The 13848-nt window shown below is 32.0% G+C and overlaps 2 protein-coding genes across 2 annotated transcripts in view; one reads left to right on the top strand and one right to left on the bottom strand.

Annotated features, from left to right (window-relative positions):
* LOC129229539 (60S acidic ribosomal protein P1-like) overlaps positions 1-13848 on the top strand; it is a 106920-nt gene that overhangs the window by 26332 nt on the left and 66740 nt on the right. The gene's annotated exons all lie outside the window — the stretch shown is intronic.
* LOC129229538 (protein SHQ1 homolog) overlaps positions 1-13848 on the bottom strand; it is a 33996-nt gene that overhangs the window by 11094 nt on the left and 9054 nt on the right. The window contains exons 6-13 of the mRNA XM_054863860.1: positions 11775-11920; positions 10103-10215; positions 9903-10015; positions 7675-7728; positions 6705-6805; positions 6575-6628; positions 5054-5177; positions 1390-1510 (exon numbers count right to left, since the gene is read on the bottom strand). Coding sequence (XP_054719835.1) covers positions 1390-1510; positions 5054-5177; positions 6575-6628; positions 6705-6805; positions 7675-7728; positions 9903-10015; positions 10103-10215; positions 11775-11920 — 826 coding nt within the window. The remainder of the gene's footprint in view (positions 1-1389; positions 1511-5053; positions 5178-6574; positions 6629-6704; positions 6806-7674; positions 7729-9902; positions 10016-10102; positions 10216-11774; positions 11921-13848) is intronic.

Raw genomic sequence — 13848 nt, 5'->3', positions numbered from 1 at the left:
TTACACACGTACTTTCGACAAAAATTCCGAAGTCAGATAGTTTGTTTACTGCTGTTTTAAAGAAATAAATTGGATAAAAAACAGGAATATAGGAAATATAGGACATTTTCCAAAAATATAGGAAATATAGGACGATTTTCATACTTTTATTGAAAATATAGGAAATATAGGATATATAGGACCACTTCGACCCCTGAGTGTACGATGTCGTCATTATGCTTTGTTGTGTGAAGAATACCTTTAGACCAGCCGAGATCCTTACATTTATTCTCGTTTTGTACATATTATTGCTACAGTGGTCAACTACTAGCAGGTGGTCAACCACTGGCAAGTCACCCTATCTTAATTTTGAACCTTGGTTTGTATGCTTTTGGTCAGGGGTTGGAAGTAGTGCACTACAAGTAGCTATGCTGCTGTAGTAGCTACATTTTTTAGTAGTTTGTAGTGTAGCGCACTACTTTTTTAAAAAAGTAGTGTAGTGAATAGCTCAATACAAAAAAATATTCTGTAGCAATTTCTGGAAACTACTTCAAAAAAAATTTAAAAAAAAAAAAAAAAAAACAGAATTAAAAAATATTAAGCACTTTTCACAATGCATTTAAAAGGAAAAAATAACTTTTCTGGGTAAATATTATAGTAATAACAAATCACTATAATATTTATATTATAATTACATTATAACTTTACTATGTTTACTATAATATTTCTATATTAATAAGTCTCCCACATAGTACTCAAAGATATGGGTTTTTTCAAGGTAAAGTAAAATTTTTAATTTTAAATTCATTATTTTTTATTATTCATCTGAAAATGTTGATCTGAAAATTTGTTCGCTAGCAATTTTTAAAGTTGATATTTTATTTAAAATTGTATAATTTTTTAAATGATAAATAGAAAAAATAATTTTTTGAAGAAAATTATAAATTTTAGGCAAAGTGTGGGATATCTAAATGTTTTTGAATTTAAATAAATGTTTTTGTGGTACATGTGAGGTGTGAGGTTTTGGGGCAGCATTTTATCAACAGAAATTTTGAGCTTCAAAAAAAAAAGTGTTTTTTTTTTTTTCATATTAGGCTTAGCATACAAATGTTGGTTTACACTTTCAGATGCAAGTCAGCATGGGATGCAGTTGTTCAAATTGTATGAAACCTTTTTTCACGATTGTTTTGACATTTCAAAAGTAGTTTGCAGTTGCTACATTTAAAAAAAAAGTAGTTTTAGTTGTAGTTAACTACATTTGTATCAAAGTAGTTGTAGTTCGCTACAAAAAAAAAAGTTTTTCAAACCACTGATTTGGTCATAAAAACGCTTAAATACAACAATTTCAAAAGCACAAAATTTGATACAAACCTTTAAATTTAATGTATATTCAATATCACTTATACCAACCTTTTAGTTTGTAACCATACACAATAATCCGTAATGTATAAATCGTTTAAAATATATCTTGGATCACTTGCGCAAAACATCTGATGAGTTCCCAGAAGACACTTTATAATATATTTACGACCTGCAATGCAAAGAAAAAATAAATCATACATAAATAAATGAGCACTAAACTGCAAAAAAAAAAAAAAAAAAAGGCTGCCACTCAATTGTGTGTGGGAGGGGGGGGGGGGATTCAGTGTTTTCCCTGCATGAAATACAGCATTAAAGCAGAAAAAAAATGTAATTTTAAATCAAAAATATTTAATATCTAACTAAAAAATATCTAAATAACTAAGTACATGGCAACTTTTAAATAAAAAAATATTGCACATTTGAGAGCATCCATCCAAGAATCTTCAAATTGTTTCTCAATTAAACATGCAGCAGCCCAACAACTTTCTGATAGGAATGTAAGAAAATCCTGCACATTAATCTTGACAACACGAATACTTTTCCTATATGAACAGGATCATGTCGGCCAAGGCGGAACTCAATTCGAAATGCTTGCTGAGCAGTACCACCATTGAAAAAAAAAAAAGAAAGAAAAAGAAAAACCACCATTACAAATATACTCCTCCAAAATACATAACGATGATCTCCAGCCATGCCACTGCTGTGCTACTACTGCAAATAGCACCTATACTGCTATCTGAATGCAATGAGAGAAAGGGGGGTTCAACCAAACCAAGCACTGCGACCAAGTCTTATTGTACTAGTCCCCAAACAGAAGTCTTAAAACAGATTAATAGCTGAAGCAAAATTCATTGAACACCTAATAGGAATATTATGAATCACCTATGGTTCAAGCAAATGACGACCAAGGTGTTCAAACCTATAGGCAAAAAACACTTCAGAATCACACATGATGTAACAGTTTCCTCAAGAAGGAGGCAACCCCAGAAGGTTGGATCTTTATTGACACCCATTAAAGGAAGGTGCCTCTTTAATGGGCAATGACCAATAAGAAGATTAAAAGCCTTCCTAACACTATTTTTATTAAGCAGCCTTTTGCATTTTTGGCATGTGATGCCAAAAAGAATCAAGACTGTCCTTCTTAGGGTGACCAGCTGAATACCTTCAATGACATTATGAGATGACTTCTCCGAAGGGAAGGTTTCTCTCTCGCGCGCGCAACAGCCGTCATAAACATACTCCCTGCTTGAGCACAGGACTGTGGTTGACCTGTCCTTACTCTTGAAGATGCAGCAGTTTGTGCAGGGGAAGGAGTTGAAACCTCCAACCGAAGATGTTTGGTTTCTCCTACCTTCTCGGGAAAGGCAGGCACAGTGGCTTTTGTCTCCCTCTCTCCTGCCCTCGCCTGCTGCATATTAGTGCAAAATTGAGTACTCTCTCTGTCCCCTTACTGCAGAGTCGGTGGGTTGCAGACCTGCACCATCAACCCTCTACTTCGGTGGGTTGCAGACCCGCACCCTCACCTTCTCCAACAGTAAGGTTGCTGGTTTTCTATTTCAAGCCAGCCTCCAATTCCGCGGGAGCTGGGAACTGTGAGGTGGTAAGAGGTCAATACCCGCACAACCCCCCTGTACACGTGTAAGGCTACATGCAACGAGGTTTTGCCCTGTTCCTCAAGGGGACCGTTTAAGACATCATACAAACCAGATGCCATCCATCCATCAGCACAGTGCCTGACACCTTAGACTGGGTGTCCATTTTATTCGCATCTTACGACACGCATGAAGTATGTTGGAACTATTCTGCTCCGGTCCCCACTGTAAATCCACCACAACTTACACAGCGCCCTCTCCGAATACGGGAGGTTTATAAGCCAGACTTTGCACATGTGTATTTTGTACTGAAGCAAATCTATTGAAATTGGAACTGTCATATCACCACAACAAAAGCATATAATATTGTATTTTGTACTCAAGCTAGTCAAAGAACTAGATATATTGCACACCTAGTACAACACTGCTAGATCAGCAAAAACTACATTTCGAGAAAAATTAATTCAAACGATTTGCACCTTAGCTTAAATTCTTATAGTAACACACTGGCACATTTCAAAAATAAGGTTAAATTTTTCTTTTTTCATTTGTGGCTGCCTTGCATTTTAATAGAACTATATAACTAAAAATTGACAATTTTTAACTTGTGGCAGTGTTGTATTAGGTGTACAATATATCCTTAAAATGCTAATCCATTTTCCACAGCTGCATTGCCAAGTGACACAACGTCCCAAGGATCTGGCCATTCTTTTGACCTCAAAACATTATATTAAAATCATCTAAACTAATTTTTTCATTAAACAATTAATCTCATTCAGTCTCAAATTATCCAAGAAAACTTCACTCTGAACTTTTGTGGATTCTGAGCTTGAGTAGAAGAGACAAGCTTCTGCAGTTTCAGTCGCAAATGGTGATTTGTTTTTAGAGCTGTGGCTTTGATTTTTTTATCTTTGATATAATTATAGTGATTGGCAATTTTTGGGGAAAAAAGAGAAAGAACTTAAAATCTCTTGCACTTCCCAAGTCTTTAGGGAAATTGTAAGATTCCCTGAACTATCCCTGATTTTTTTTTTCTTTTTTTGAAGATATTTGAATTTTTTCCCCTGCTTTTCCTGTGGTGTGGTAACCCTGAAAAGATTTTTACTAAATTTAATGAGAAGTTCTGTTCAAATCCGAATTCGAAAATATCCAATATTTTGATATATATTGGATATTTTGATAGATAACAGATACTTTCAATCAGCACAAACTCAAGTCTTCAAAATAGTAAATGCATCTTCAAACACTCTTAATTTTATTATATTGTTATTACAACATGTAGACAAAATTATTCTGTTAGCTAGTTTTACACAAGTATATGATACAGAAATAAGAAATATGTATTAGTTGGTGCACAGCAATGAAGACATTTTCTTTTCCTTTGACCAATGTTTAATATTAAATTAGGCACTTTTAATGTGAATTAAAATTGTTACATTACTATTAATTTTATGAATATAAAATGAAAAAGGAATACTATATTATTCTGTTATGTTAATGACGTATAACCTTACTTCAATATTTTTTTTTGGGGGGGGGGGGGAGGGGGGGTCACTTAAGTTCTGACAAGAAATTGAAATTTTCAAAATATTTTGAATACAGCTCTATCTGATAATGTTTTTGTATTTGTCTGTTTGCCATGTAACATGCAATTTTATTCATGCATATAAATAAAAATAATTCAAATATTTTATTTCAGTGAAATGTTATAAAAAGTGACCTTTTTACCTGTTCCCTCAAGCATAACCAAGTCAAAAGTTACTAGTAATATTATAGCATTCAATAACATCAAAAACAATCTCTTTACATGTTATTTTTAATGATTTTGAAGAACAATCATGCCAAATTCAAAGAACATTGAATCATACATTCAGTTGTGAGCAACTGCCCAAGAAACTTTTTTACTGACGAAATTCTAGGTAGTGAAGTTGAAATGAAGGTCATACTTAGCTTGACAGAGCACAATAATAGTGATGCAATGCATAAGGGAGGGGAATAATAAAGCAACATTCATAAGCATTTAATTCTTTAAAGAAAAAGTATTCTTAGATTTGTATAACATTAACAAATTAAAACATGTCCCAAAACAAGTTAATCCTGTTTATTAACTGAACACATACCTAATAAAAGAATCTTTCGAACATCTTCCAAAACAGTCAATGATAACTCAAAATGGCGAAATAAGGGATATATGAGAGATCTTCTAATGCAAGTAACAGCCACTTCTGGAACTGAAGAAAATGTCTGGAAATATAACCAATGCTAAGGTAAGAGGATATTGCTTTATATATTTGGTAAAAGCAACTGTGGCAATAGTTTTTGAACTATTAGAAAAAGTGAAATTGTGTGAAATTATGATAGCCATATATGATACCCATCTGGGAGAAATTTAATTCTTCAAAGAGAGCAGCAAATTGGAAAAGTTTGGGCAAGTTTTAATGAATGAGCAGTTATTGGCTGCTTGAAATTTGAGAATGGTGTCAAATTTCCATACCTTTTTTACTAACTTGCTAGCAATTGTTTATTATTTTCAGAAATGACATTCATGAAAATATATCTGGAAACATGAATTGTTTTGCTGATGATGTAAAAGTCATGGGGACTGTAGAAAATGAAGAGCAAGTAAAACAGCCTTAAGAGGATTTAGATCATATTACTAACTCGGCAGATAAGCTGTGTACAACAGTTAAGGATGGGAAATGTCAATTGCTACACTTAGTTTGTGGAAATAAGAGTACGAGTCATGTTGTAAAAAAGCAGTCGAAAACTTTGTACTACGGAATGAGTAAACGAAGACGTGTATAAAGTACAAATAAAATAGAGTTATGATTTACAGGGTTCGGTCATTAGCCAGGCAGAAAACGTTCTGATCTGGGAGTCTTAATAACTAGAATTTCAAGTTTAATTAAAAAAGCAGTATTGCAAGAAACAAAGACAACAGAATGTTTGGGTTTATCAATAGATCTATTGTAAAATAATCTAAGGTTTTCCTGCCTTTGTACAGAAGTTTGGAAAGACCTTATTTGGGGTATGCTGTTCAGTTTTGGTTCCCTTTATCTCAGGAAAGATATTTATTAATTGGAAAGGGTTCAAAGAAGGACTGCTAGACTAGTAAAAGGACTTTCAGATTTCGATTACAAATATCAGACTGAAAAGGACTAACATCTATAGCCTGTATCAAAGGAGAACCAGAGAGGAGATGATTCAGTTGTTTAAATTTATCAAAATGAAAGATGTTAATGGGTTAAAATCTCAGGCTTGGCATGGAAATTAGAAAACATTACTACTTTAGTAGGGTTGTGGGCAAGTGGAAGGGCTTAGCGGCTGTAATGAGCAAAGGGCTGGATAGCTTTAAGAGGTCCATAGATCTTCATTGGGAACTAATGAACTGACTAGGACCAGCCTAGCTGGGCCCAGAGCCTGTTGTTGTTGGCATACATGTGTTTGTATTTATTTTCTATTTTTGATCTAATAAAGTGGTTAGCAGTTTTTATGTTATGAATTCGTATTCTAATTATTATTTACACATCATTCAAAAATAAGTTATCTTTCAAAATACTGATTTTTTTTTTTCAAACAACTTTGTGACAAAAACTATTCATAAACATGAAAAAAAAACTTTAACAAGATCTATTACTAACCTCTAACCATGACAGTGTAGCACTTAGTTTATTTATTGTCCATGCTGATTCAACCTAGGAAAGAATGAAGTAAATTCAATGCAGGAAATATTTTTGAAATTAACACTCAATATAAAATTGGAATACATACTGTGCTTTCATCAAAAGTTGTTCTTTTATCATATGCATAAGCAAAAATTATGTCAATTAAGCCAAGAAGAGCCATTTTTGCTTGGGATTTTTCAAGAAGATGTAACATTAGTTAAGAAACATGATCGAGAAGCAATATTTAAGTGAACTATTTGCAAGTGTTTACAAAGTTATGTATGGTAGAATTTCGATTAACCAAAGTGATCAGGACTGGATCCCCTTCCATTAATTGAAAACATCAGGTAAACTGGGGGATCCAAAATTGGCCATAGGAGACCCAACCATATAAACGTTAACTCTGCATTTTACACTCACACACGTACAAAACGGTTACTAAATGTGATATCTCAATTACACACTACTTTAAACATAAAAAATAAATTTGTTAAGTAAATGATAAAAAATTAGAAAATGCAATATTAATTTAAGAAGATATAATATTAAACAGACTTTACGTTTTAGGCAGAAAAAGAGCAGGTTTAGGAGGCGAATTAAATTTTCGGAGATGGAGGGAGAAAGAAAAATCGGCAAGATATTTGCATTGACCTTGAAAAGACATTTAGCTTTAATCCATTGAACATTTGGAAAAATGTACTTAGTAAACTTTATCTTTATAATTTTACTAATAGTACAATTTTAAACTTACATACATAGTTTTTAAAAAACAAATTTTTGATTCGATAGCTTTTGAATTTAATAGCATTTCAAAATCTAGAAGTATTTACAATGTTCCTTTAAATTTATTGATGAGTGTGGGGGAAGAAAAAAAACATGAAAGATGGAAATGGACAGGTAACTCCATCTGTAGCAGGCCGTGGTGCCTCGGATGATCTGAAAGTGTGATTGTTTAAAAGTGTTTCAGATAAACAAAGCTCTACTGTGTAGGCTACAAAGTACAAATACGTTGTTGTAGCAAAAGAAGAAACAAACTTCAAAAAATCCACATTAACTGTAACACACTCAAAGGATATATTCCTTAGAAGGCAGTTTCCGCAGTCTTTCCTTCTCTTCTGTTGTGAATGTAACTATTTGGGATAAAAGAAAATCTTATCAATTCACCAAAAACAAAGTAGAAACAATGAAAGAAAACAAAACACAAAATTACAAATGTTACAATATACAATAAAAATGAAAAGCTACTACAGTCGGAGCCAGATTTAACAAATTCATCGGGACCGAAACTTTTATACATTAAATCGGGGTAATTCATAATATCGGGGTGCAAAATTTTTTTTTTAATTGTACTTTATTCATCTTTTATCCTTAATAAGAAACTGTACAAAAACATCCATAATTAGAAATTGTACACTTTTTATTCAGCATTCCGCGACTTATTACACACTACTTAATTTGAAATTTTGTTGTACTGAGTAATAGATTTTGACATTTTTTTTTTTTTATACCTTACTCCTAATAGTAATTTTTCAACTTTATGGAGATAAGAAAATATGGTGTTGTTTGCAGCCTGCTGCATGAGATATATTTTTAGTTTCCATTCTATGTAAAGCATTAGAAAAATCGCTTTCAGCAGAGTGGCTATTCATTGGTTGCCCATTCGCTCGTCAAGCATTGCTGAATCCGAGAAAAATCTTTTTCTGCTTTGCATAAGATGGATACACCATTTGGAAAACACTCAAATATTTCCTAACTCAAATTAACAAAAAAAAAAATCGGCTGTTAAAATAATTTGTTAATTCAGGGTTTATTATTTAGTAAATAGGGGGTTTTGCCTTTATTTTAGTGGGGAAAAAGAAGAAAAGTTTGCTAAAATGTGAAACTTGTTAAATAGAGGTTCGTTAAATCGGGGTTCAACTGTATTTCTAAGCTGATACAGGAAAATTTAATTACTTTAAAAAAGTAAAATATATGGAGAGGAAAAACAATTTTAGAGTTCAATTATCACTAAAAGATGTTCTAGTTGGCGAATTGTATACTATTTAGTTGCAAAAGTGTAAACAGTGACACCAAATTGCCACAATTAAGAATTCGTATTTTCATACTTCGAAATTCCCCTGAATGGACTTAATATACATTTTCTAGTTCAAGGATGAGTCAGAGATGTGGTTTTAATAAAAGTTTTATATTCTCGCGCTGACTAGAAGGTCGTACTTTGGCCAGTAATGGGCTTTTTAGTAAAGAATTCATTCTGTTATTCTCTGCTGTCTGTTCAGAAATTACTAATTAAAAGCTTCACTCAAACCATATCTCTCAAGTGACTGAACTTAAGAGAGAACAAAAAAAAAAAAAAAAAAATTATCTCCTCAAAAAAAAAAAAAAAAAAGAATAGAACTTTATAGAACCTTTGTTGTTGATCTCTGTGGAACAAAACTTAAGAAATGCTGTTCTAGTCTATAGTATGTCTGAGATAGGATGTAATTGTAAAAAATAAGCAAAATATGATTTATTAGTACCTATGAGATAGGTTTTCTCATTAGATTTAGTTTTCTCTTAAGGGGTTACAGTATCTCAAAAATGATCAAACGATCAAAAAAATTTTTATTGCTTATTTCAAACACAGGGGAAAAGTTTCATTGCTTTAGTTCAAATATTTAAAATAATATGAGTGGTTTTAGTTCATGCTCGCTATGTGTTTTTATGTAAAAGAAAAACTTTAAATTGCTTTTTCTCAATTATCGTTTTTTGATGATTTCATGTCATTAGAATCCCTAAGGATTTTTTCTATTAAAGATACAGCTTTAAAGTAATACTTTTTGCAGTCAGAGTAATGTATTTAACAATACTGTGCTTTGGATAAGCATTTTATAAACTACTCAAATGTTTACAGCATGTTATACCTAACAATTTTTTTCTAAAAAAAATTACGTTTTTTTACAAATTAATAAAAGAAAATTTTCTAATAAATATATTAGCAAATTAATGCAGATTTTTAGAGATGATTATAGCAATTGTTTAGAAATTTTTTTTAAAAAAAAGTTTTAAAAGCTAAAAAGCCTTAAAAAATTTTTTTTAATGAAATTTAAATAATTTTTTGGAATTTTTAAAAAAAGGGGAATTTTTTTTTAAATTTGAAAACAAATTATCCATTGCAAAGTAAGTGTGCATGTTATGGTTTCAAAGAAAAACAAAATTGACTTAAACTAAAAAAAAATGTTTTCAAGGTACTGTGACCCCTTAAGTCAAAATCCTCAATGGCTATATCACAGAACATATGTATAATGTACACTGGAAACAATCATACCCAAATCATCAGCATTTTTGGATGGATCATTCTGAAGTTTGTCATACAGGTCATCCCATTCAGGATGGTACCTCATTAGTTCCTGAATTTCGTCATCGTTATATAAGTCAGCACTGCAAAAGAAAAGGTTGCATCCTATGTCGGTATATGATTAAAAAATACTTTCAAAAAGCAAGACTACTAAAAAGTAACATTCTTACAGGTAATGTTCTTCATCAAAACGTTTCAATTCGGCATCTTTCCTCTCAATGGTACGATTTTTCTTAGACTTCTGTTGAGGGTCTTTGACATCAAATATTTCAGAAGATTCTTCCTAAAATAATTAAAACTCATTTTCAGGTTTAAAAAATTAAACATTTTGAGCCTTGTGGTTCCATTTTGGAATGAAAATGCAACATAATATTAAGAGCCTGGTTAGAAAACAATAATTGCAGTTTCATGCAATTGGAGTGGGTGCTTCTTTGCTCGAAGGATATCACTGTAAGATAAAAGTTCATCATTTGAGTTAATTTTTCTCAAATAACTTCTGTATAAACAATAAAGGACCCAGTTAACCAGTTCATGTATAAAAGAACCCCATAAAAAAAGTTTCAGTTGTTGTTTATGCATTGGTAACTTGATTCACTTTTTAAATCATAGTATGAAATTTGGTTCTTTAATGAACATGTAATTGTATTTCCTTATGCATATTGCAAAATAACATATAAGCAGGAGTAAAAAGTGGTGACCTGCAACTTCTGCTGACTTTTGAATCTTACAAAGATTTTCTTTTTCCATCAAATTCTACTGTTTCTTTAAAGCTAAGTGATGTCCCATATGTACTAGTTTAGTATATTGAAATACATTTTTTGAAAGTGGAACATTTAAGACTCTTTCATGAAAGTTCACTGCATCTGTTCCAAGACTAACCAAAAAAATTTTTCACAAAATTATCCTAATTAAGGCTAAAACCTCTTTCTACAGCTGCATTGCTGTGTGACACTAAAAGTACTATTTTCAGTTTCCAAAAGATCAAAAAATTCTTTTGCCTTCAAAACGTTATACATTAAGTCTTGCTAACATTTTTTTTTTTTTAATTAAAGGAATGAAGCCATGCTTTGTATTCAGCTTTTTTGAAGAAAAATTTTCAAACTGGCAGATGTCAAACAAGTTGTGACTCTGATATTTTATTTTTGTGATAATTAAAGTAACGGACAGTTCTGGAATGACTACGGCACATAAAGCTCTCTGCACTTTACAGGTTTTTAAGGAAAATTTTTAAACTTCCTGATTTTTTTGTGTTTTCCAGGCTTTTCCTGTTGCACGACAACCCTGGATGAAAAAATGAATGTTTGTACTTGAAAAACACCACCAGCTCAGTTATTTCATCCGAAGACTGCAGTTTCGTGCTTTTTAGCACTCATCAGCCCGGAATAGGAATCACAGGAGCTGGAGGCGAAAAACCTCTTAAGGGAGCCAAGAGCGCCAAACAAACTGGTAGCTAATGCAGAATTTACAAACCAGATGAGCGACAGCAGCAATGGTGCGGTTCAACTTAAAGATTGATGGTGTTGGCTCCCTTAAAATGTTTTTCGCCTCCAGCTCATGTGATTCCTATTCCCGGCTGATGAGTGCTAAAAAGCACGAAACTGCAATCCTCGGATGGAATAACTGAGCTGGTGGTGTATTTTAAGTATTTCTGCCCTAGCCCTGGCTTAGGGTGGTACCTTACTACAAAATGAATGTTTATGTTTATTCATATGTATATTGACTATGGACAATCAAAAAGCAAGTAGACTGCAGAGGGTTATTACATTGAAATTGCTATTGACAAAAAAATTCTACATAGCATCATGATACATAAGTTATGTTTTAACCAGAAAATATGCATACCTTCAATGTGAATACTACAAATGAGTAAGAATCGGCAAATCCGCATTGTTGGCCTGTCAAGGAAAACTCTCCAATATTTACATCAGAAGGAACTTGCTCAATGCTCCAATCAAACTCATCATCATCTTCAATAAGATTTGTACCATCTGAATATTTTTAAAGAAAACAAATTGAAAACTAATTTGTGCACTTATGAAACTAAACAAGGGTCAAATTACAAAAGTTTCAAAATAAAAATATTCAGATATAAAACATCCTTCTGTAACAATATCATTGATGACAAACATAACAGTAAACGACCAGGAAATGAGCACAGTGTACTACAATTTTAATTCTATTTTGATGATTTCATTTCTTTACCCCCCCCCCCTAAAATTTGGAAATATATATTCTTCAGAATGACATCTTATTAAAGTGACTGGTGTATAAAGTACCACTTGTGATTTCATATATGCAATGTTGTTTTTAATGTTCATCATTATGTCATAACTGAATTAGTGATTCCAATCGAATGTTTAAAATTTGATTTCAACTATAGTGATACTAAGAATAATAGAGTGGCCATTGCTGTCAAAAACATCAACAACCCTAGAACTTACTTGGAGTGGGTTAGGCTTGATGTCTTCGACAAAGGTTTTGTAAAAAAACATTAGTTTAAAATTCAATTTTATTATGCATAAGAAAAAATTACCTAAATCAAATACAGTGAAGCACTGTTTGTACATTTCCTTTTATACGTTTTTATCAATTATACATTTTTAAAATTGATCCTGGCAGAGTCTAATACATTAACGTATACCTATTTATGCTTTTTCATTTATACGTTCTGTTCATAGAGTCCCTTCAAAAACGTTTAAAAGATGCTTTACTGTAGTCTTGAACTTCAAAAATCAAAGGGAAGAAAGAAATGAAGAAAAAAAAGGAAGAAAAAAATATTATATTGTTATAGAACAAGACTGAAACCAGCTAACATAATGAAATAAGCATTGAGGATATTGATTTTGAGATAAAATTGTTTTGCTAGTTGACTCATTTGTACATATGTAAGGTGTAAGTAAAAATTTCAGCTGCACTGTGTGGTTTTACAGATGAAAAGTATTTTACAGTTAATTTTTAAAAATGAGAACCATAATATTTCTGGAAATATTTTGGAAAAAATAAAGTTATACTGTGTGATAGATAAAATTTGAAATTTCTTAGTATTTGAATAGATGAACAAATGAAAACTTAGCACATTTAGCATTACAAACATGTAAGTTTACCAGCTTAACATAGCTCCATGCACTGCAGAGTGCATTGGCATACTAGCAAATTTTTGGAAATGAACATCAGTAACACTTCTAGGTAAACATTTCACAATCAATTGAAAATTTACTTCAATTAAATTAAGACAGCATACAAATAGGAATGACATATAAATATGAGTATCAAGAATAAATATGGCTAGAATATTTAATACTAGTGGTACCCGCACGGATTTGCCTGTAGTAGAAAATTAAAAGGTCATTTGGTTCGCCTGCATATTTACAAATAATGGATGATGAATTTCTCACCAATTATCTATGTTCATTCGCTCTCCCATTCCACGTTATGATAATTTCGTAATTTACTCGTCCATCTTATGATAATTTTGTTCTTAAAATTAGAATAGAAAAAGAACCACATCGAATTTTCGAAAAATTGCTTCGAGCTGCACACCCCTATGCTACAAACTAACTTTGTGCCAAATTTCATGAAAATCGGCCGAACGGTCTAGGCGCTATGCGCCTAGACCGTTCCTGACCGACATAGAGATCATGACAGACAGAGATCCGGACAGAGAGACTTTTAGCTTTATTATTAGTAAAGAAAATCTGAATAAACCATTTGTAAACACTAGCAAACATGAAATTCTAGATTTTATGAGCAGCATTGGCACGAACCAACTCAGATGCAATTGGATTGAATTTTCTAGTGGATGTTGCAAAATGATCAGAAAGCAGTGCCATGAAAATTATTATTTGCCAGTCGCTGTCTAGAAATTAAACAGCATGTTTTGGCAATAAATAAAAACATCCAACTAACCAAGTCCTTT

Source organism: Uloborus diversus, chromosome 9 (genome assembly GCF_026930045.1).
Source record: "Uloborus diversus isolate 005 chromosome 9, Udiv.v.3.1, whole genome shotgun sequence".
NCBI classification, from domain to species: domain Eukaryota; kingdom Metazoa; phylum Arthropoda; class Arachnida; order Araneae; family Uloboridae; genus Uloborus; species Uloborus diversus.
The sequence above is the reverse complement of the archived record's forward strand: the minus strand, read 5'-3'. Positions and strand labels throughout refer to the sequence as shown.